The 25,801-nt window shown below is 35.4% G+C and overlaps 1 protein-coding gene across 4 annotated transcripts; it reads right to left on the bottom strand.

Annotated features, from left to right (window-relative positions):
- Positions 1-1,595: 1,595 nt before the first annotated feature.
- LOC150082946 (tubulin beta-4B chain-like) lies at positions 1,596-25,708 on the bottom strand. 4 transcript variants are annotated; one of them, XM_090377689.1, is made up of 7 exons: positions 25,554-25,708; positions 16,138-16,246; positions 12,390-12,404; positions 10,447-10,557; positions 4,342-4,586; positions 2,925-3,561; positions 1,596-1,952 (listed from the first exon to the last, which is right to left on the bottom strand). In XM_090377689.1, exons 1-7 carry the CDS (start codon positions 25,608-25,610, stop codon positions 1,768-1,770), a joined length of 1,359 nt encoding a protein of 452 aa, XP_090233815.1. In that variant the 5' UTR covers positions 25,611-25,708; the 3' UTR covers positions 1,596-1,767. The 4 variants fall into 4 exon arrangements, with proteins under 4 accessions (XP_090233815.1, XP_090233813.1, XP_090233814.1 ...); XM_090377687.1 differs by having other exon boundaries at positions 12,390-12,407; XM_090377688.1 differs by lacking the exon at positions 12,390-12,404 and having other exon boundaries at positions 10,447-10,554.
- Between the last annotated feature and the right edge of the window lie 93 nt (positions 25,709-25,801).

The following is a 25,801-nucleotide window of genomic DNA, read 5'->3' on the forward strand; positions in this document are numbered from 1 at the left end:
TTATCAGGTGTGAGAAAATATAAACTTTTCTTTTGCAGGGTTCAGATCTTTCAAAGATTTTAAGCCGTCGGCTTAACCTTTGAAATATCTGAACCCTGCAAAAGAACTGAACTTAAGACTATCTATAAAAGCTGCTATAAAAAACCAAAGTGCAGTTGTGAAGACTACCATTATGTAAACATTACCATGTCATATTTCTGTCCTGTGATGGTTTAAGCTAATGTCAAACCAATATTACCAGCAACTTAGTTAAGTCAATCCTTAAAAATTACATGCACAAAAATATGAATTTAAAATCCTCTTAGAGCACTCAATACTTTATCAGCACATCCAGTCATTCCACTCCCTGCCTTTATCATAACAGAAATCTGGATAACATCCAGTTGAAGTATTCAGGGTTTTTTTTTTGCTCTCCCCTCAAGATTAGCTATAATCTTGAACCTGCCAAACAAAAGATGGGAAAGGAAGCCAAAATAATTCAGTTGTATTGCAAGATTGAAAATAAAGATGGCAGCATCACACCAAATTATTTCTTACCAATACCAAAGTGCATATCATGCACAAGTTAAAGTCTGTCAGTGATGTAAATATGAATTTATTATTCAATGTATTTTTAACTTTTGATCTATATTCCTGATTTTTAGAATTTAAGTCTGTCCATAAGGGAAAAAACAATTGTGCATATACAGCAACTAATGACAATAGGCTTAAGCATGACACAAGTTTGTAAAAGTTACTTCTAGAGATGCTTAACATTACTTTTATTGATTTAATATTTTGTCACTGTTCCAATGAAGTGTATTAATTGGATTATATTCTGGTGTTTGACAAAATTCAGATTACAAGTTTGAGTTGACTATTATTAGCAGACTTCACATTGTAAAAGTAGAATTCATCCCAATGTCTTAATGGTAACATTGAGCTAACACAGCTTGGCACACAAAATACAGCATGGCCACTATGACAATTTCCTAACATACTGGTACTAATTCCACATATAGCCAATGTTATTTCCCACAATAATAAAAAAACAAACCTTTACAATGACATCTGCATACAAGATTATCAATTTTATTTGCAATTGCATCACATATATTGATTAAAAAAAAAATTCAACCAAGCATGGGAATGTGACAGGAGCAAATGTGGCTTTCACATTCAAAATATATACACTTTTTTAAAGTATAAAATATTTTATAGGATAAGTGCATTTGTGCTTTTGAAAATATCTATTAGCTGTTGTGATTAGTTTCATAAATTGAAATCTACTATACTATCCAGATAATGAATACATTGGAATTCAATTTAATTGTATTTAGTCAAAAATTAGTTATCATGGAGAGTCAGTCAATGCAACTTAGGGATGCACCAACTAAAGGGGTTAAGGATGTGCACAGAATAGGAAAACACTGGCACATCCAGTGTTCATAAAAATTATATACTCATGTTTTCCCCAATAAGAGGGAAAACAAAAGGTGCCATTTATGAATGGAGTGTCAACACTGGTATATCCAAGCCTTTTGGGCTTGGAATTATTAGTTTGTTTTTTTATTTAAGAAGCTGATGAATTTATTTGGAATCAAAGAAACAAACTGTTTAACAAAAGAATTTTTACTGGTGTAGCACCAAAATACACAAATATAGCAAAATTAAGTTTACAATTGTCTGAAACTTAAGGAAGTAAAGCTTCAGTGCTTTTTTTGTTCTTCCAAAGTAAAAAAAAAACTACATTTAAGGAATGAATATTTCACAAGAATGGCATTGTTTTTAAGCTGTCTCCCCAACTGGTTGCTCTTCCTCTTCAAATTCACCTTCATCATCAGCTGTAGCCTCCTGGTATTGTTGGTACTCTGACACCAAGTCATTCATGTTGGATTCTGCTTCTGTGAATTCCATTTCATCCATACCTTCACCAGTATACCAATGCAAGAAAGCTTTGCGGCGGAACATGGCTAGAGAGAAAGAAGCAGTTAAGTAACTTAACTATTACAAGTTCAACTGTGATCCAAAATGGTGCCTAATCAAGAAGACTAGCAATCACTTTGGACATAATTATTGTAAAAAAAAAGTACACAAAACAAGCTTACCAGAAGATGCAATGTCAAGTTGCCTGCATTTTAGTGCAGTACAGATTAATTAAAACTAAAATGAGGAAATAAAATGTAGGCCAACTTGGAGTGAAAAGTTGGAATATCAACTAGGAGTCAAATTCAGTATTGTCTTAAATTGAGTATAAGGCTAGTCTGGCAGGATAAGAAAATCCCTACCTTCTCACACTAGTCATTTAATCCTGCATGTTAGTTACTCAAGAAAAGAGATCTGTTTTAGATCTTTTACATCTCACACAGGGTATGAGATAATAAAATTACTTCAAGAATGTCTACTTAAACTTGATTCCTGCTCTTTTTGGAGGGGTGGGGGCTATTAACTTGTGACTGCACATCACTGAATTGGTCAAAAATTTCAAATCTGAATTAAGATTTATAATACAAAAATCTTTTGATGTACAATCATCTATATCAATTCAGTTTCCACTTCTGGATCTGAAGTCCAGAGAATCAGACAACTAAAGCCAATAAGCAGTCTCCAATTAAGACTCTTATAAACTATCTATTACTTGGAAATAAATGGTAGTACTGGAAGATTAATGGTTTGTAGACATTTAAAATGATCTTGAAAGATGTACTCCCCAGAGCCCACATGAACTCATTTTATTCCTTTTGGGAGTAAAAAGAGGGTACACTAAACCAATTTTTCTTTCAAGAATGCTAAAATCATTCTATAGATATGAAATTAAGTTAAACTACACACGTTCTCTCCTCAGATTATTCAGCACCCTCCTGGTAGGAGGATGCTGAATAATCAGCTTTTATTAAAAAAAAATGATTTTTTAAAAAAGGGGAAGAAAAATAAAAAAAACTTACCAGTAAACTGTTCAGAAATTCTCTTAAATAATTCTTGAATGGCAGTACTGTTACCAATGAAGGTGGCAGACATCTTTAAGCCACGAGGAGGAATGTCGCAAACTGCAGTCTTCACATTATTAGGAATCCATTCCACAAAGTAGCTGCTGTTCTTATTTTGTACATTTAGCATTTGTTCATCAACTTCCTTCATGCTCATGCGACCTCTGAATATGGTTGCAACTGTAAGATACCTTCCATGTCTAGGGTCACAAGCTGCCATCATGTTCTTAGCATCAAACATTTGCTGTGTTAGTTCAGGTACTGTTAATGCTCTATACTGCTGACTGCCACGAGATGTGAGAGGAGCAAAGCCAGGCATGAAGAAATGAAGACGTGGAAAGGGAACCATATTTACAGCTAACTTCCTGAGATCAGCATTGAGTTGACCAGGAAACCTTAAGCAGGTTGTTACACCTGACATTGTGACAGAAACCAAGTGATTCAGATCTCCATAGGTTGGGGTTGTTAGTTTTAGGGTACGGAAACAGATGTCATAAAGGGCTTCATTATCAATACAATAAGTTTCATCTGTGTTTTCTACGAGCTGATGAACAGAAAGAGTGGCATTGTATGGTTCTACCACAGTATCTGACACCTGAAATAAAAAAATAAAAAAATTAAGGCAAAATCCAATTAGCTCCTTAACCTAGCAGCATTTGTTTTTTAGCAATAAAAAAAAAAGACCATTTGAAACCTGCTTATTTCTATGGCAGAAATAGGACAAGTTATGTTGCTAGAAGCCAATAGCAGTGCTATTACCATTGGTAATTTGAAATCCTATAATTTCTATATACAGAAAATTATTATAACACTGTCACTCTTTTCTTCTGGTCCCATGATCAATCCTGTGAAGTGCACTACTTAATAATCTTTGGGACTAATCCCTTTGAAAGCACTATAACAAGAGTTTACCATTAATTTTACATTAATGTTTACCTATAATAAGAGGTCTGTATTTAAAATAAGTGTCCTATATTTCTTGCATATGATATCCAGTATTTTCTATACTTTTCAAAAATTCTATCCTTCCTTGCATTAATTCCATGGTATATACATGAAAGGATACTGCACCAAGTGCTATGCTAAAAAGATCTGCCAAACTATTCTTGCAGTTGGCAAAAAGTTTCCAGCCATGCCAACTGCCAAGGCCTCTTGGGCTCTCCCTTGCATTAAACTAAACCTGTGAGTTTATACATTAACTTATAGGTTAGTTATATAAAATTATATACTTTGCATTAAGGAAAAATGGCATAGTGATTTCAAAATCAAGCCTTGCAAATACACAAGACTGATAATACAAGTAAAATAATGAGCAAGTTTTGCCAGCAGGTATAAGTTATATTCATTAAAATGCTGATGGCAAAGCTGTTCTTACCTTTGGAGAAGGCATGACACTAAATGTATTCATTATTCTGTCTGGATATTCTTCACGGATTTTGGAAATAAGAAGTGTCCCCATTCCAGAGCCAGTACCACCACCAAGGGAATGAGCCAACTGGAAACCTTGTAAACAGTCACAGCTCTCTGCTTCTTTCCTCACTACATCTAGAACTGTATCTACTAATTCTGCACCTTCAGTGTAATGACCTTTTGCCCAATTATTACCTGCTCCACTTTGTCCTGAAAAAAAGAATTACAGAAATCAGCATATGTTACCACAGACACCATACAGCATTAAATTTAATAAGCAGAATTATGCTTTACTGTGGAGAAGCATGTCCAGATACTACATGATTCAAACAAGACCAAGTTTACTTCTCAAAAGTAAGAAAAATAGTTTAAATATATTCATTAAACATTCACAGATCAAATGCTGTAGGTGCAGTTTTATTTTCAACTGCCAGATTAGGACTTTGTTGCTACATTTGTAACAATCTCATAACCACACACTTCACCTTTTGATAAGCAGGTAAAAATTCAGGCTACCAAGCCTGTTGGAATCTATTTTATTTTCAGAAATAGAATTCCACAGAGTAACTGGAATTCAGTCTAAAAATACAATACTACCATGAATGCTACTGAAAAATAGAGATAGCAAGTCTGAAGTAATGAATTTCAGGACTGTTGCTCATCTCTGCTAAATGAGTCTTCTTACAAGCTGGGCATATTTCATTTACTGTGGAGTGTGAAATTAATGTTTTCTTTTTAACTTTGTGTACATTAATTTGTACAGTCTATGAACATCACTGATTTAACAAAATCAATTAGCTGTATTAAGTAATTGAGTGCAATCAGGCTGATAATTCAGTATATTAGATAAATGCATTCCAAAATTAATTTTGGGAGCATTAATCTAGGTTTGGTAACAATGAGCCAGCCTAAAAATGCTAAGGCAGATTTCCATCATACAACAGAAGGGTCACAGCAGGTGTTATCATTTGGATAAATAGTTATCCAGTGGGATAATTTTCTATTAGTGCCAGACTGAATTGGCAGCTACATGAAAGACTAAACCAAATAGTCTAGTAAGTCTAACCATTTAAATGAGTATACAAAAACTAATTTGGATAACACAATGAAATAGTGTTTACTTTTACTTTGTTTTGCAATGTTTGCTTTTGCCCCTTTCAAAGACGGGTTCCTATGTGCAGCTCTGCATGAAGCTATTCTGCTATCCTAATCTTGATCCAGGTTAAAGTTCAGAAGCATTTCTAGAACTTTAAAGTTCTGTGCCCTAGATAAAAGCTTCTCTGCTTCTATAACTAGTTCCTTAAAGTTGACATTTGAACAGAAGTAACCTTGTTGAGCCAAATAGAGGGAATATGTAAGATGGAATATGTAACCGTACTAGATATACCGTAGATTATATACCGTACTAGATAGCGTTAGTTGAACTTCGTTAGCAGTTCAATTGTACGTTTAAATAAATACATAACGACTTAGATTACAAACGTAATATAATTAATAACATAACATAATTAATAAATTAATAGAATCATGACTCAGACCAGAGCAGCAAAGCAAAAGGCTCAAGCTAATGGAAGTGCTGTGGCTCAGAGCAGAACTGAGGGGGGCAGTTGTCCTCTGACTCACAGCCTTATAAAATGCACTGTTTGCTTGATGTTTCCAGAGCAATCGGGTACGGGACTTGATACTGCCAAGGGGGATGTCTTTGTGTGTGCACGATACAAGGAGTGTAACGATATCAGGCAACAACTCGGCGTTCTTTTGGGCCTATATGAGAGCTTGAAGGACAGGGTGGATGCCCTCGAAGAAACTAAATTGAGGGGCCCATCAAGCTCACCTGCCCACATCAACGCCAGAGCTTGCACTTGGGCATCGCGTGACACAGAGACAACCCCCAAGGCAGAATGCGCTGGTCCCGAAGGAACTAGTAGTTGTTGGTGACTATTGTCAGGGAAACGGGGAACATGCTTTGTAAAAAAGAAAGGTGGAACAGGACCAGGGTATGTCTGCCAGGGGCAAAGGTTGATGACGTTGTAGAGCGAATATCATCTTTTAAGGGCACAAAAGGTGATATAGTTGTACACGTTGGCACTAATAATATTAAGAGTAGGAGACCGGCAGAATTACTTAACAAGTACAGGTCACTGTTGAACAAAAGCTGAGAATTAGGGTTGAATTTGAAAGTGTCTGCAATTCTGCCCAGACACGATAGGAGGGAGTATATGATGAGAGCCTTGTCAATCAATTCGGCCCTGGAAAGATTGTGCAAGGCTCAAGGGGTAGAATTTTTTTCAGCCTGGACTGTACTTGTTAACAGGAGAGATTGCTTCTACAGGGATGGGATACACTTAAATAGAAAGGGTGCAAGAATATTTGCTGATGCTATCGAGGCAGTGTTAGGTGGGTCGGAAAACTGCTAGCTTGGGAGGAGACAAAGACCAATAGATTGACAGTAGCCACTGGCAGAGGTGAAAGATTCTTGCACTGCTTCTATTAGAATGAGCAGAAGCCTGAAAAACAAGATGCATGGTATTTCAGAGACTGCTGGGAGCCATTGTGGTACAAGTAAACACATGGGTTGTGTTAGGGTAGCTAAGAATAGAAACAGGTGCAGGTATACTTGCGTGTACACCAATGCTAGGAGTTTAGTAAATAAATTTGATGAATTTGAGGTATTGCTCAAAACATCGAAGGCAGATATTGTTGGGATATCAGAGACGTGGTGTCACACAGATATAAGGGATGCGGAACTGCAATTTGGGGAGTACAACGTCTACAGAAAGGATAGACAGGATAGGAAGGGGGGAGGTGTTATGCTATTAGTTAAGAAACACATAAAAACCAAGGAAGTGAAGCCAGTCGACATTGCTGGACAGTGCAGTGTGGAGTCAGTTTGGTGTGACATAAGCATTGGGAGATCAAAATTGAGTAGGAGTGTGCTATAGGCCTAATGACTCTGATGAGTATAATAAGGAACTGTACAGGGAAATAGAGTGGGCCAGTAAATCAGAGTGTCTTATAATGGGAGATTTTAATTTCCCAGATATTGACTGGAATTTGGGGGCTGGATACTCACACACTAGCAGGGCTTTTGTGGATTTATTGGATGATTGTTTTCTACATCAGCATGTTCGGGAGGCAACTAGAGGGAGTAATACTCTTGATTTGATTATCAGCAGTGATTCTTCATGCATTAAGAATCTGCAGATAAATGAACTACTAGGTGGCAGTGATCACAGTGTGCTGAAGTGGGATTTACTCAAAGAGGTAACTACCATTGGGGGAAAGGGAAGGGTTATTGCTTCCGTAAAGGCGACTACGATGGACTGAGACAGTATTTAAATTCTATACAGTGGGACCAACTGATGTTACCAACAGCAAATTCAAAATGGGAAGCATTCAAAGAACTTATCTTGGAAGCTACTAGGCTTTACATACCAACTAAGAAATATTGTTCAAGGTTTAGGCCAAAATGGATGTCAGATGAACTAATGAGGCATATGGCAGAGAAGAAAAATGCATGGGATACTTACAAATTAACACATGACACAGAAGCCTATGATAGATACAAGTTGATATGCAACCAAGTTACAAAGGAGGTTAGGCAAGCGAAGGCAGATTACGAGAAATCCTTGGCAAGGGATGCAAAGAAAAACAGCAAAGAGTTCTTTACTTATGTAAACTCTAGAAGGAAAGGGATGAATCAGATTGGACCACTTGATATTGATGGGTCAAGTGTTGATGATCCTGCTCAGGTGGCTAACAAACTAAATGAATATTTTGCATCGACATTCACACATGAGAAGTTATTCAGCGAGGGGAATGCCAGAGGTGTATTCAACTCTAGCAGTAAGTTACAGAATCTTGAAATAACTGGGAGTAAAGTGGAGGAGAAACTGTTGAAGATAAACACAAGAAAGGCACCCGGGGTGGATGGGATCTATCCAGTTATATTAAAGGAGGCAGCAAAGGAAGTAAGCAAACCCTTAGCCATAATTATGAGAGCTTCCTTGGACTCAGGGGAGGTACCCATAGACTGGAAATGTGCAAATGTGACCCCAATTCACAAAGGAGGATCAAAGGCTGACACAATTATAGACCTGTGAGCTTGACTTCTGTTCCAGGAAAATTAATGGAGGCACTGGTTAAAGACGCACTGCAGGATCATTTAGACAAGACTTCAGTTATAGCTCAGACACAGCATGGTTTTGTTAAGGGGAAGTCTTGCCTGACCAACTTGATTGGATACTATGATGCAGTCACAAAAGAACTGGATGCAGGGAATAACTTTGATATTATATACTTGGATCTTAGAAAGGCTTTTGATACTGTTGCACATGGAAGACTGCTACACAAATTGGAGCAGTGTGACATTGGAGGCAAATTGCTGCTATGGATAAATGGGTGGTTGAGGGGGAGAAGACAGAGTGGTAATCAATGGACAGAGTGGTAATCGTGGACTGATGTTATTAGTGGAGTCCCTCAGGGCTCAGTGTTGGGTCCATTATTGTTTTCTGTATTTATAAATGATATTGATGATGGTATATTGGGATTAATGTCCAAGTTTGCAGACGATACAAAGGTTGGCAGGGTTGTCAAGGACACTACTGACACTATGCTTCTGCAACAGGATCTGGAAAGGTTGAGCAGATGGGCTGAGAGGTGGCAAATGAAGTTTAACATTGACAAATGTAAAGTACTACACATGGGAAACAGCAACCCCAGAGCAATGTATCAACTCTATGGTACACCACTGACAGTGGTAGAGAATGAAAGGGACTTGGGGGTGGTTGTGCAGGCAGATATGAAGTTCTCTGAGCAGTGCAGACGGGCTGCAAGAGTAGCTCATGGAGTATTGTCAATGATATACAGGAATTTTTCCAGCAGGGATAAGGAGGTGATTATTCCATTGTATAAGGTGATGGTCAGGCCACACCTAGAGTACTGTATACAGGTCTGGAGGCCTCATTTCAAGAAGGATGTAGAGCTGCTGGAACGAGTACAGAGAAGGGCAACAAGATTAGTGAATGGAACAAAGGGGTGCTCTTACGAAGAAAGGCTTAAGTTTTGCAAATTACAGTGTCTGGAGACTAGGCACCAGCGAGGTGATCTGATAGAGGTGTATAAAGCCTTGAATGGTTTAAGCATGCTCAATGCTGATGGGATTCTTCCTCTAGCTCAGAATAATCACCTGAGAGGGCATAAATTCAAATTGAGGAAAGACAGATGTAGGATAGACGTGCGGAAATTTGCCTTTAGCCAGCGGGTGGTTGGTTGGTGGAACAGACTTCCATCCCTTGTGGTGGAGGTTGATAGCCTAAATAAGTTTAAGGCTCAGCTGGACAGGTATTTTGAACAAACGGAGGGGTGAAGTGGAAGTGGTTTTTTTTTTTTTTTTTTGGCTGATGCTGCATAAGCTTGCTTTCTTGCATCAAATGCCTCTACTAATGCTAATGTTTGAGTGAAACAAACTTTCCCAACAGAAGAAATTGAATTAACAAGGGCCAGTGTTTTTGTAACGCAAATTCATTTGTCTAGTCAGCCATACTATGCACCTTTTCTCCTCAAGAGCTTGAGAAAGCTATCGTAAGGGAATGAAGACTGTTTTGATTCTCATTTATGGAGAAGTGTTTTGCAATCATTGAGATATCCACTTAGTCAAAAGTGGATAAAATTGAATTGTTTATCACAGTTATGTACCATCTTCATAAAAACATTCATTTAAAGATAGATAATCAATTCAACTCAACAAACTTTATTCATCTCCAATTTAACTTTACAGCCAATCAGTACAAAGAAGTTTGCAGTTTTTGCAGTTAAAACTGTTGGATCAATAATAGCCAAACATTCTTCCTTCAGAAAAGAGTTGACTACTCAAACTCTGCCCTTTGACATCAAGTTATTTATAATCCAAGTTTACTGGAGGTTTACAAGGACTCTCAGCCACAGCTATTATATCAACCTAGGCTGGTTTCACTAAAAAACTACATTATAAAGAATATAAAGAATTTAAATATTACTTCTGTTGAACCTAATCTCTTTAAATTATTTAGTTAGTCAAACTAATACTTACCAAAGATGAAGTTATCAGGCCTGAATAGCTGCCCAAATGGACCAGAGCGGACAGAGTCCATTGTACCAGGTTCGAGATCAAGAAGTATGGCTCGTGGAACATATTTTCCTCCTGAAAATATACAAGAAACAAGTCAGGTACTCTACAATCTGAAAAAAAAGTCTTTGCAACAAGTTTCCCTGGAATTACTATTTTCAAATAGATGGTATAGGTTAGGTAAAAGGCCATTTCTTTAAATGTGATGACTGCTGCAGTAATGTTTCAAAACAGAAATTGTCTCTCATCAGATATCACATGGCCTAATAACATTTGGACAAAAGTTTTAAGTTGTTTGATGTGAACTGCAATGCAGTATACCTAATCTGTTTTCAAAAGTTGTAATATAGCTAAAGCTATCTATTGAAAGTAATGCAACAGTAGGGAAACATAAAATGAAGTTTGAGCTCATGATGCATTTTCAATGCCTACTGCTCACAAAATAAGATGAAAGAACAAGGCAAATGTTTATAGATGAAATAAGTTCATGTTCAATATGTATTAAAATATTGATATTCCAGCACTGCTTAACCACTAAATAATCCAGAAAATTTAAAATATAATAATTTCTATCATCACTGGGGGATGCTAGATTTTAGTAGTTCACTGTAGAAACCAAAGTTAATTTAAATTTTCACTAGTCAAGTGATTTTTTGAAAAAAAAAAAATTTGCTTATGAAATTCTTGTTAGCAACTAAACAGCCTTAAAACCATAACATTCCTTGATTATTACTATACTGCCAAAGTAATTAGGCTCTTTAAGAACAATATTTTACTTATAAAAAGAATTAATGCAAGCCCACCTTGCCTTATTATACACTATTCTTTGGCAAACTACAATTTTTGATGGTTTTGTTAGTCCATTATGCATCTCCTTCACAAAACAGTCAGTTTGGCTACCAATTGCAGGCATTCTGGCCTAAAGCCAACATTCCAGTTCATCCAAAAACATTGTGGGGAGAGGTTAAGGTCAGGGGCCTTAACAGGCCAACAGTTTTAGCAAGCCAATGTCTTCAAAAGACATCTGTACAGAATTGCACTGTCATGCTAAAAAGCATGAAGACTATACTTCACTCTAACTAGCCCTGGATTTAATTTAATTCCAAGGCTAATATTGGAGTGATTTGTGTAGGGCCACATTTGCCACAGGTATGTGTCTAAAACAGGTACCAACCCATTAATAAAATTTTACACTTAATATAAAATTTTTACTTCCTACCCCAAATATTGCTCTATACCCATTTCACAAATCACTTTTGAAAATACATCCAAATTAAGTATTAGGCTATTTTGTTAAGTGCTTTGTTTAATGTTTCTACAGAGTGCAAACCATTTTCTGTGGGGCATGGGTAAATTTGAGGCTTTAAATCATTAATAGTTCTCTAGGTTCACTCCAAACCAAAATGCTAGATGCATTACTGCATATGCATGGTGTTAAGATACAATATGAATTAGGTACCATTATAAGGTTTTGCCACATGTGCTACAAACACTAGCACCTACCCTGGATTTGTGCATCACTCAAGTTTACACTTGATTGCATACTATGAAATGCACTTGTGCTGCAGCTCTTCCATAAAATTAAATGTTATGTAGCATCCTATCACCAAAAATCAGTTTCCTTCTCATTTGATCTGTATAACTTTGGGCACCTTTGGTCTCTTTCCTTCAACATTTTTACACTAATACATGACCAAAAGAAATATACATGGTTGATAAACCCTTATCCATCCATTGCTAAAAACTGTACTCTGAACTGACCAAAGAGCTTTTAACAAGCATGTATTTGCTAGGATTAAAGTGAAGACAATGTTGTTTTGCAGCCACTACAGGAATTTAACTATTAACTAACAAAACTACAGGCAAGTCAGAGGGCCATGCACAGTTGAAGTAGCTGAATATCCTACCATTTCTAGATGTCACTGCTAGATAGGATCAATGTCAAGCATATTAACTATGCTAGAGGATGGGGAGGATCAATGTCAAGCATATTAACTATGCTAGAGGATGGGGATTTGGTCAGAATTCTCTTAGCTAGATAGAGGACAAGCCATTTTATTGTAGTGTTCCTAAGAGGGGCATGCCACCCAATTTTCTCCCAAATAGTGATTACAGAGGAGAATGAAGGGAGCAGATTCTCATGCATTCTTTATGATCACATTTTATTTGCCATCTGAGAATCACTCCAAAATCCTTTGAACTTAGAAAAAACTGCTAGCCAAGCCTCTTCCCCATACATCTTCGAAATGTAAAAGATTTTTTTTACATTTGTACCTAAGCATACCAGGATGCTCAACTTTTGGCCATACTTGAATTTGTATCTGGTTGCACACTAAAACTTATGAAAAGATTTTATATACAGTGGATTCTAGTTATTTGGGCCACTAGTTAATTGGAACAAATCTTAAAGAACAGAACCCAATTTAGAAAATAAGGCAGGGTTTACTTCACTTAATTGGGACAACATGCTGTTTAATCAGGGCAAGAGACCACAGCAGTGGAAATACCCTACAATTGTCTGACCATACCTAGTGGTTCACTCAGATTTCTGGAGGTCACAGCCTTAAAACAATAAGCAGTCACCTGCTTATTGGGGCTTTTCTGTTAGTGCAATCTATCATAAACAGATTGCAAACTATCTTATTGAATTTGCAATAATACTGAAAGCTGGAATTCTGTGGGTTATTATAGTGAAATGTGTTTACACTTCCATGAAATCTTCAATCATATAATTAAATTTGCAGAATCTTCTCTTCATTCCTATTTTTAAAACTTCATAACTTATGTCATACTCACTTGCACATGTTACTTGCAATTTGTGTGCCACATTTTGTTATTGATTGCTTATCTTTTTACTGTTTTAAATTTTAACTCCACCCACAAATGTCAGTGAACAGAAATGTCAATTAGTTAGTATATACATATTAATTATTCCTATTATCACATATCATTTAATTGGTAATGTAATAAAGGGTAAATTTGTGCTTAATATATATATCTTTACTTTTATAGCATGTGGATAATATTCCTCCTATTTTTGCTAATTAGAATCTGTTTAATAGAATTAATTCTATTCAAACATGATCACAATGACTGGCACTTTGATTGTACAGTGATCCAATTGTAAAGTGGGGGGTCCATTGTATTTTTAACTATTTACATGAAAACTGATAATTAGGGCAACCACTTAATCGGGCCAAAATGCACTAGTCCCAAATACCTGGAAACGGCTGTACTTCTAAGGAGGCTACTTAAATCAAGGCTCTGAAGGAGTGAAAAAGTAAACACCATAACAGCTGGTGTCTTGCTATAACTATCACAGTTTGCTTATGTGAAATTGCATGGGTGTTTATTTAATAAGGTAGACATTGTGTCCCAAATGGTAATTAAAATTGTTTAAAAAGTGTTTAAATGGAAAAGTATTTCTGGTTCAAGTAACACATTACCCAATCAAATACTGCTTGATTGTAGAACCAAAAGCTTATGCACTTTATAGAGTTCTAATAATAAAAATTTCTCTATAAAGTGCTACAAACAAGAATAAGATATTACCACCTTTAAGAATTATTTAATTCACTTTAACATTCAGATAATGTTAAAAACCAAATATCATTCACTATACAAATTTAATTTAAGCTGGAATGTAAAAGATCCAACTACTCTTGGCATTTAATATTGCCAGATTAAAGGATAATTTAACCAGGTATTATTAAGCATTGGAGTCTTAGGATCATTGGTTTTTTACTTATTCAACTTTAAACACTGAATCACATCAGTATAGCCTTCATAAACAAGAAACTTCAGTTAGGGGTTATGAGGTTAGTGGTACTACTGACCAACTTTAAAATTGAGGTCATGACCATATTAGGCAATCCTAAGGCTACAGCCCAAGGATGGTAAGTGCACAAGTTGGTTTTAAACAGTGCACTGCACTTTTACTTGCATTTCAACAATTCCTTTTTTGGATTAAGAAACTGTCCCATAATCCCCCCAAAAAGTCACTTTAACATTCTACCAAAGAATTTTTACCATATAAGGTAATCTTTGCAGTAGGAACCATAAACCTTATTCTATACATTTAGAAAGATGCATTAAAAAACAAGGTGTTAAGATGTTACCTTTGTTCCAAAAGATAATTAAGAATTGAATTTTAAAATTTTCACAACACTTTAAAAATATGTGTTTAAGTACTATATTACACAATTTCAAAACCATCCTTTGTAATGGCTTCTGTTTAGAAAAAAAAAGCCACTATATATCACTCTGCCCCAATAAGAGTGGAATAAGTGCATGCATAACAAGGTATGCATCTGGATGTAGTTTGATTAAAATGCCATTGAGTTATTTATAACTTCCACAAGAGGATTCTTTGACAATTCACTTTAAGTGAAATTAAAAAAGAAACTTAAATTGATTTGCAATAAACCAGTTATTTCGGTGTTCAACAGCTTATTACCAATAAACTAATGAAATAACTCAACTATCACCCTTTCTTTAACAGCTTAAAATGATACTTCAATTTTATTTATTCCAACACTATATAGGACAGTCCTATCCAAGAGATTTCCAGCTACCTTACAGCACTGTTTTGTAATGGCAAAAATAAAAGCCAAAGTTCATGGAAAATAATGCAGATATGTAGTTTTGCTTGAAAATGCAAAAGGGACTTCACTAGCAGTGTCACTCAGATTCACAAACTAAGTGCCATAAACTTCCAAAATGTTGATTCACTGGCTCTATGTAAAGAAGCATAATGGCAGCTTCTCCCTAGGCAATAAACTTTGCTATATTCCAACCTGCTGCTTTTAATGGTGTCAAAAGATCTGACAAATCAACTAGAGCATTGATTTCATCATGAGACTTGTTTAGAGAAGACATTTCAGACCACCTTGGCAGAACTTAAAGTGGCCACAACAAAACCATAGCTGCTAGTCAGCATGCAGCTAGAGTTGCAAGCTCTAGCTTTAACACATTCACTTGCCAGTTAAAAACTGACTTTTCAGCAAATAGGCAGAATTACTAATGCCAATTCACATCCAATTTTAGAAGTATCCCATTAGTTAACAAATCAGCTGAAGTGTATTCAAAAAATTGAATACAACTATCACTTGCCTTACAGGCAAAGCTCAAGTTAGTTTTATTACACTGCACAAGTGAAAAAACATGAGCCATATAACTTAAAAAGCATTTTCCTTTATCCCTACAGTGTGATACTGAACAGAACAATTCCAAGCAGTCCACTAAGATTTCTGAAGTTGTCAGAAGTAACTAGTGCACATTTAAGATTAAAATTTTAATTTAAAGTTGTTCCCATTGTAATATAAAAACCCTAATTGCATAATTTAACTTAATTTTAAAAATACCAAGTACCATAAGATTTTGCACATCTGCACATTTAAACTTATAATGCAACTGCTGGAGTTAAAAAAAAAAGGTCAGTCATTCAGATTTTCTAGAATGAAATAAGATTAAATTTGAGAATTCTTTAAAAAGAAAGCCAGATAAGGAATTCATTACAGGGTAGAGAACTAAGCTATTAAATACTAAAAAATGGAAAATGCACAAAACAATTATGCAAGACTACCAAATAGTTTAAGATATTTATTAAAAACCAACTAATAAACCACAAATTTAGCTGGTTTAAACAATTCTTACCAGATGCCTCATTGTAGTAGACATTGATCCTTTCCAACTGAAGATCAGAGTCACCATGGTATGTGCCAGTAGGGTCAATGCCATGCTCATCAGATATTACTTCCCAGAACTGAAAGTAAAAACAGATGTATAGTTCAAGTAGTATTTTGTGTAAAATATGAAAAAATTGACTTGGGAGGAATTAAAAAAAAATTCCCAATTAAGATAAATGAAATTTAAACTAAAGCAGCACACAATTGCAATGACAGTTGGTCAAAGGCTAACACTGAACTTATGTTCAAATCATATTTAAAATTAATTGTAGTTTTGTTTATCCTATCTACCTGAACACCCAAAATAAAGTATAATACATCAAGAGATACACAAATCCCACATGACTGTCTACTAAGTCACCCATCTACTAGCTGTAACAGGATAACTCAATAAGGAGGCACTCACATAAGCTTGAAGCATTGTTTTTAGATTGCAGGGAAGAGGGTTGTGATAAATGGATCTTCAGATCATCCATTATATCCTATCCATGGTTTATTGAACATAGGGATGGGGAGGTCACAATCCCACTGTACAAGACAATTTTAAGACCATACTTTGAATACTGTCCAAGTATGGAGACAAACTTACAGCTTCTAGGAAGAGTCCAAAGACCAGCAAACATGACCATTAACAAAGAAATGGTTGTGGGCCATAGAGCTTGACAAACAGTCACCTTACAGGAGACCTGATTGAGGTTTATAAGGCTTGAGAGGGATTAGTAAAATGAATGAAGGTGGAATTTTCACTATTATAAACAATTCCAGAACAAGGGGCCCATAAAGTCAAGTTACAAGAGGAGGTTTAGTCTATTGTAGGATTTTTTTTTTAGCCAGCAAGCTGATTGCTGGAACAAGTTGCTTTTGCAGTAGTTCAGACTGACAGTTTGAAATTCAAGAGGTCAACTGGATAGTTGCCTACAGGGGGGGGGCATGAGTTTGCTTATCTACTTTTTTTGGCCAGTGCAGCAAAGTGTATGGCATCCTTGCAATATATATGAATATACTAAAAAATACATTATAAGACTAGCAGTCAGTTTGCATCTACTTCAATATAATCTGAGGAATAGAAGAAAATTTGATACCATAATATGAAAAATTTTTTTTTTTTTTTTTTTTGATTTGGTAGTTGTTGGCGCATCGGCTTCTGTGGCCATATTGCACCTCCCAAGGTTTTTGCAGTACTTTGATCCAAGCCCGAGGCGGGAATCGAACCCGCGACCTTTGGGTTGCCGGGCAGGTACTTTACCCACTCGGCCAGCCCGGTCGGCTAATATGAAAAATATTAAGATTCATAATGTAAGGAAATTTAATAAGCTAAGAATATCACCATCTCATCCTACGGCAGTGTTTCTCAAACTTTTAGTCGTGGAACACCATCTCACAATATATATTGTGAATTGCATTCAATATATATGGATGAAACACTTGCAAAACAAGTTTAGCAAGAGCAAAAGAACTGTTCTTATATTGTTACATATTCACTGTGCATCTTTATTTCCAACACATGTAAAGTCAAAATTCAACTGTCAGTTTCATTTTGGTCTTTTATTAAGTTTGTTCCTGTTTTTTCACTTCAAAAATTTTTGGAGAACAAAAGGCTGCAATTGTTCATCCTCGCTTTGAAGTGTGGCAATATTGTGTTAGTTTTAATTGACCACAGTTGCACTACTAGAAGTAGTTTGCTTCTCATTTTACAGGTTTTTTCAACCACAAATCCATGGTCATTTTCATCAAAATGATTTTAATTTTTCTAATTATTAATTAGAACTGTTCTGCAGAACAGTTTGAGAAATGCTGATCTACAGAATGATTGCTAACAGAAGTTCCAATACAAAATATTTGATATTCACTGACAAGACAGTATAGTAATTAGCAGCTGTTAAATATAACTTCAGAAACTTAATCTTGAATACATCTCTTAAAAAGGCAGACTGACATATAGAAATGTTTATACTCCCATCTGTTTATACTGCAATAATTAGTTTAAGGAATCTAACAGCTAAATTATTCACTAGCTACCTCACTGCCATAATGAGATAATTGATATTCCAGAAATTAATCATAAAAAAAAAACAGTATTTGTTTTTCTCCAGCAGGTCTTACACTAGAAGATCATGATCTTTAGTTATTTGGCCTTTTTGGATTCAAAGTAAAACTTGGACTATTTCACCCTAAGGCTTAAGATTGACATGTTCAAGTCAATTCAAAAATTGAATTTTACATTTGTCCTCATGATTTGTGGAGCACCCATTTGGTAGTCTGGAAGCTGTCAGTACCATCTCCATTACCAAATAACCTTTGGTTCCTTCTACTCAGTGTCAGCAGAACTTGTGGTAAAAATCACTAATTCAGCTAGGCTAATTTGAAATACTTTCAAATTTATTTAATGGAGAATTCCAGTTGTCTTCATACCAAACATACTTAGTATACAATGAAAAATTGTGCACAATTTTTCAATCATGTGATTTAAGTTGTCTAGTACATATAATCTCATCCTTTGGGGATTGGACCTATACTTGCAACAAGCTGATTGTAGGTTACTTTCTTTTAAGACTTAAAAGTACTTTTATAAACTTTTAAGTTTTTGTATCAGTGTTCTATTTTTTGAAACCAATAAGGCAGTTGTGATGAGTTACAAAAATTTGGAATCTGACACCCTTCACAGGTAAACATATCTAACATACACAGAATTCTTTTCTTATCCTATGATTTACTATCAATTCAACAGAGTATCACTGAAAGCTACAGAAATTTAATTTAAATGGTATTTTTCCTTGTGCAATAAAAAGGAATTAGGTAAGAAAATACTGCTCCTCCCACTACATATAAAGTCCCAATAATACTAGTTTACACTATAGAATTCTTCCAGTAATTTTATTCTATACCAGAAGCATATTAGTCATTTATGACTGTTAGAATATTTATTTGATAACTGATGAAAGTGGAAAAGAAACTATTGAAGCTGGAAGTAAACAAAATCACCTGGAATTAATTATATTTAAGACAGACAGTAAAAAATGTAAGCAAACCTTTAAGCCATAAATTATGAGAACATAACTGGATTCAGGACATGCACCTATGGATTGGAGATGTGCAAATATCTCCACAATTCAAAGGGTAAAATGAGCAATTATAAACCTGTAAGCTTTATTTCTGTTCAAAGGAAAATAATGGTCACCAGCTTAATTTGACATCATACTTAAATTTAAGAAAAGATTGATATTCTACTAGAGGTATACTGATATAACATTATGGCATTAGGTGCAAGTTACTGCTATGAATAAAGGGATGATAGTGGGAAATGACTGGTTAAATGGGCATTGCTCTCTGAAGAATGTTAATAGTCCCCCACAGTTCAGTTCAGTGTGGAGCCCATTGTTTAATATTTATTGATGAAGACAATATTAGGCTTAATGTTCAAGTTGGAAAATAATATAAAGTTAGCAGGGTAGTTAAGAGTAAGCCAGGTATGCTTACTCTTAACTGCAAGATCAAGACAAATTAGATGAGCTGAGAAGCAGCATTCCACAACAGATGGAAATCTGTTATTATTGATGATAATACAATCCTTTTGCCAGCAGGGATAAAAATAAGGTGATAATACAATCCTTTTGCCAGCAGGGATAATGTAAGGCAATGAGTAGGCCTATCTTGAGTACTACTAGCAGGAGTCAAGTATCATTAGGATGTAGATCTGTTGAATAGGTGCTGAGATTGAGGGGGAACTAAGTGAAGTGTTTAATGCTCTGAATGGGTTGAATAAACTATATATTGATGGCATTCTTAGCCTTGCTCAGACAAGACACATTAGGAGACAAACTTAAATTAAGGATGAGTGGTTGCAATATAGATATGCAGATTTGCTTCCAGTCAGATAGTGGTTGATTGTTGGATCAAAACTTCAACCTGGTGCTGAAGTGAATAGTTTGAATAAATTTAAGGAAAAATTAGATGGACAGGATAGCCCAGTATTGGCATGTTTTTTTTTTTTTGGCTGTATAGTGGATAGTATGATCATGCTATCCACTTTGCCCTTGCACAAATCCCATTGATACTGTTCAATTTTACCATCTCCTGAGAGCTGGCACATGGATGCCATTGCTTTCAGGCCTCTATCTTAACTCAGCAATATAGACTTGAGAAGATAAAAGATGACACTAATTTTTTCATTTTCAATTCAAGAAACTAACAAATGGAAGACTGTTACAGAGCAGGAATTAATCTGGATACTTAAACCAATAAAAAAAAGTTCATATACACAAAAATAGTTGCCAATTCAAAGCAATATTCATGGAAATTACACAATCACCAAAAAAACTAGGAGAAAACCTGACAAAGTAATAGCTAAGTTAATCTAGTAAATAAATGGCCTTACTAGAAATACAAGCACAAGTTAAGCATTTGTGATAAAATAGTGCCAAAACTGAATTATTCTTTCCTAGTAGTTAATTACTAGCTATGTGATGGCAAGTTTGTCACACAAAGTGGAATACAGGTACAAACAGTATTTAATCATGGATGGTTACTGGAGAATAAATGCAATGAACCGAAATACTCCTGCTATCAATTATATTAGCAGTGGTTACTGGTGTCACCCAACTACTAAAAATATACCACAGGAATAGCATTTGTCACAGTATTATGCCAGGCTTGGGAAAGCTACCTTATAGCAGGGTTCACCTATTTTAAAAGAGGTGGAGTACTGTGATTGTTTGCAACCATTCAACTCAGAAAATAAATTCTAGATGTGTCTAAGCATTTAGCAGGCACTTAATGGCCACAATTTATACAGTAATTTAATAAAACCCATTTAATGTTATAAAATGGAGTTAATATCTTACTTGTGAACTTCAAATACATTTTGGAGTTTGGATTCATGGTAAATGCTATTGTCAGTGGTGAGCTTTACATACTGTTCCCAGAAAAGATAAGTAATGTTGATGCCCAATTGTCAAGTATGAATATTAATTTATTATATATACATTAAAGATCTATTTAATGTTAATGAATATACAATCATTCAGGTATAATTCTGAAATATTTGCTTTAAAAAAAATAAAACTTTCAATTATAACCAATAATTTAAAAAAAAAAAAAAATAGTATTTTTAATATAAAAGGCTAGAAATGATATTCATATTTTTAGTGTTATGTAATACTATTGTGCTGTCATGTTATTAATTAGTCATTGGTAATGGCAAGTGATGCAAAAAGTCAGATGCAGCCAAATTTCCCATTTCACTCATCTAGTTCAGTGGTTTTCAAACAGGGTGCTACAACATTCTTGGGGTGCCATGTAATTTCGGCTTAAAGTTATTTTTTTATTTATAAATTTCATTATAAAAATGCATACAGTATCCATTGTACTGCATCTTTTTAATTTTGTGGTGATCTATAATTGATCTTTATTTAGTACCTCTATGAATAAAATTTTTCTAGAGGTATTATTAAGAGGTCGAAAACCACTGTTAGGCATTTCTTTTGGCCTAGGGGTGCCATGAAAAAAATTACTGGGATACTAAGGGCACTGAACCGAGAAAGTTTGGGAACCTCTGATCTAGTTCTTCCTTGAATTTATTCAAACTGCCCACCTATATACACCACATAGGGTTACAGCAGTGGTTTTCAACTGGGGTGCCGTGGCACCTAAGGGCTCTTGCAACAACATTCCAAGGGTGCCACGTAATTTGGGTTTAAGTTACTTTTTTTAATTTAAGTTTTTCATAAAAAGGTGGTACAGTTTCTTTTTAATTTTGTGGTGATCTATAATTGTTTACTTAATACCTCTATATAAAGAATAGAATTATATACTGTGTGTGTGTGTACACACACACACAATTTATTATGAGATGTAATTTTTATAATATTGTAATAACTATCATAACATTTTTTGAGAGATAATTGGATCTAATGGGCAGAAAATTGAGTAGGGGTGCCACAAAATAAAATACTTAGGGGTGCCGTTATTAAAAAAAGGATTGAAAACCACTGGGTTACAGCAATCAACCTGTTGAAATGATCAATTAATTTCACAAATTAATAAAATGATTAATGAATTAATCTAAGTTGAAAAGTAAGTTTATTTTAAAACTGTAGTTACTTTCATTGCATGCCAAATATTTGTGTGAACATAACCAAAATCAGTGTCAAATTTGAATTCATCAGGCAAGCTTAACTAATTCCATGAATGGAAGTGTGGCACAGTATGAAAAGGTGCACACCCTTTCCTTACACACCTGATAACTTGCTTGAAGGCAAAAAGGTCTAACAAAGGATCAATATTAAACTCAAGACCTACAAGGCCTTATTTTAGTAGGTCTCAAATATTAGAGGTATAAGTTTTAAATTTGGATTTATGCCCAATGACTGACAGCATTTCAATTTGGTCCTTAATTGGGAAGAATTTATCTAATTCAATCTTGGGAAGAAAAAAACTTATAAATCATAAACAGAAGTTAAGAAAAGTCAATTTTAGAACCCTGATGGAATGAGACACTCAAATCAGTAAGAATGGGCATGGCTCTTAGTTATTACAGGCAGTGATGTGCAGTCTGCCATTTCTAACAGTATGAAATTACACTGGCAGGGTATTTCCCTCAAATTTCCAGATTCAATTCTTACCATGGAAGTTAAATTGCCAAGACCATACTACTGCAAAGGAACCCATACTATGGAATTAAATTGCTTACAACTAATGTACTATAGCAGCATTTCACAAACTGGGGTCCACAGACTAGTTCCAGGGAGTCTGCAAAACTGGTTGACCACACAAACACTCTGAAATGTGTAGACTCCATAAGTAGCATTACCTTTTTTGGAGAGTCCTTTTATTCTCAGTTGTGCCACCAACCCAGTTGGCTCCATTCTAGATATTCTCATCAGGGGGGGGGGGGGTGGAAGAGAGAAACCAGAGTGTAAGACCTATGTTGCTATAGCAACAATGGTACATAATAAAAAGCAAACTAAGTTTTCATATAAGAAGAATCATCATACAATGCCTTTATGTTTACTACAGTAGATAAAGCCTAAATTACAATGCACATGAAATGGGTAGTGAGCAAGGACAACGGTAACCTACAATATTTAACCCCAGGGGTTCACATTGGGTGAGTATGGGCTTGGCACACCCAGGGTGCTGAGCTGGATATTTTTTCTTGGTGACCCTCAGTAACTCAGAAAAAAAAATTTTGGCTGGTGCAGCAAAAGCCTCAGACTCTTGTACCACATGGCTATAATAATAATAATAATAATATAGCCCACATAATAACAAGAACAGCTTATCTTCTGATAACAGGTTTGGCCACTAGTGATCATAGTGGTGCATCTATATAATAATCCGATGACCCTCTGTCCGAAACGCCCTTTGTACTTTAATAAGTACAAATTCTTCCGACAGATTTTCAAATCGCGAAAGTTGATTGAGCTCCCAGTGAAACTAATTTGTTTGTTTAGTTTGAAGTGAAGACAATTCTTTTGTCATCACAATCAACAAAACTGTGCATCGGATCAGCCTGTCAAATTTTACGTTTTTGTTCATGGACAACTTTACATAGCAATTTCCAGGTCCAGATGATTTTTTGTGCAATAATTGTAATTTTTTTTTAAAAGAACGATAGTCGTACATGTAAAAAATTATCAAATGTAATTTACCAGAGTCCGTCCCGCTGACACCTTAACTAGCAGCGACAGAAAGGCTTTTGTTATCACTTCAATTCATTAATCTGCAATTCTTGTCCGAAACCTTTTTGGACAAATATTCCCACTGTACTCAAGTTAAATAAAGATAAAACTGCAGCCATTATCAACCCACTGCAGGATGGAAGCCTCAACGATTTACGTTCAGGTAAAAGGACCATAATCTGCCATGCTGGTTGGCAAATCGACCATATTCAGCAGTCAACCGGGGTTCAAGGGGCTTGAACCCCGGTTACTGGTGTACTACTGCCTACAGCTCCTGGCAAGTTAAATACTAGTGTACAAGTCATTTCCGCTGATGGAATGATTCAAAATCTTCCAAGATAAACAGCACAAGACGGTCCAAAAAGAAGTTCAGAAAGTGAAACCGATACTCCTCGTCCCATAAAGAAACGCTTAATCCTCATTTTACAGTGCATATTATTATTATTAGCCATATGGTGCAAGGAAGTCTGAGGCTTATGCTGCACCAGCCAAATATGTTTAATTCGGAGTTCATCCATGGAATCATTAGCGCGTTTGTTTTAAAACAAGGCGTTAACGCTTTTTATATATATATATATATATATATATATATATATATGAGTTCTCTTTGGCCAAGAAAATTGCCTACAAAAGATTCAGGACCATCAGTTGTATCCAGAGGCCCTGCGCTAATTGGGGTGGGGCAGTTAGACCCTACTTTTCTATCAAAAAAGCATTTAACGTTTTGGGGGCTGCATCGGGTGCTTCGAATCAAGGGTTATTTCCTTTTGCACGGATCTGACAAACCTATTAGTTTGTAATATATACAAAAATCATTGACATTTTTCTTACGAAAAAAAGTACTGACAGCTATAAGGGAAAAAAAAAATTTTTTTTTAATGTAAGTCAGGAATAGCAGATTCAAAGAAATCAGCTTTTGAGCAGCGATTAAACGAGACTCAATGTCAAATTATAACGAAAATAGGAATAGCATCTTTTTCCTTGAAAGGCGTGCTCTCGACGCATTAACCGAGAAATCAGACAAAAGACAACACATACAGCAAACAATGGTCACTGCGGCAGAAATAGCATAGCTACATTGCGCATGTGTAAACAAAGTAACATCATAGAGCTGGCTCGTATACCTGCAATACTTAACATAAATGGGGTAGAAAAATGGAGAGGGCGTTCACTAGAATCGGACTAGATCTATACAAAACACATTAAAATTGAAATTAATATCTTCCCCTTCGCCAAATAAGTTCATATGATCATGCTTTCATGCCAGAAACCTGAGAAATACATATAAAGTTGTTTTTAAATTAATAGTTAACAGATGACGCTTAATCTCAAATTACTAAATAGTAGTCGAGCAGAGTATGTATTATCTACTTTCAAATAATTTACTCATGTCAGAACTCAATTGTATTCTTATAAAAGTTGATATATCCCGATATTTTAGTAGCATCAGCAGATAGTTCATGAATTATATTTAAGAGTTTTCTCTATTTACGAAAACATATTTAAGAGTTAATAGAAGTTTAAAATTAGAACAAAACGCATAATTATCAGAATTTTAGAAACAAAAATGCAAGAAAAACTCCATAAAATAACAAGGAACGAAACTAAGGCGCGGCTGTCAAAAATAGCATTGTCTATAAAGAAACTAACTCCTACGGAATTATTTACAAAAGGAAAGCATATAAAACACAAGTATGCATCCTACCTTGGCACCAATCTGGTTACCACACTGACCAGCTTGGATATGTACTATTTCACGCATTTTGGCTTGAAAAATATCGGTATAATCTTTCAAGTCCTTTGTTCCCTACTTCCTTCACAGAACGGAATGGCGCCAACTCCCAAGCAGTCCGTTTTAAACCAGTGGAATACGTGTGGAGGACGACTGCGCAAATGTAGCACAAAGGTTCGAGAACCAGTGAGGTCACTGTAGTATCATCTGATTGGTTCAGT

Source organism: Mastigoproctus giganteus, chromosome 7 (genome assembly GCF_048544385.1).
Source record: "Mastigoproctus giganteus isolate SK-2022 chromosome 7, ASM4854438v1, whole genome shotgun sequence".
Lineage (NCBI taxonomy): Eukaryota > Metazoa > Arthropoda > Arachnida > Uropygi > Thelyphonidae > Mastigoproctus > Mastigoproctus giganteus.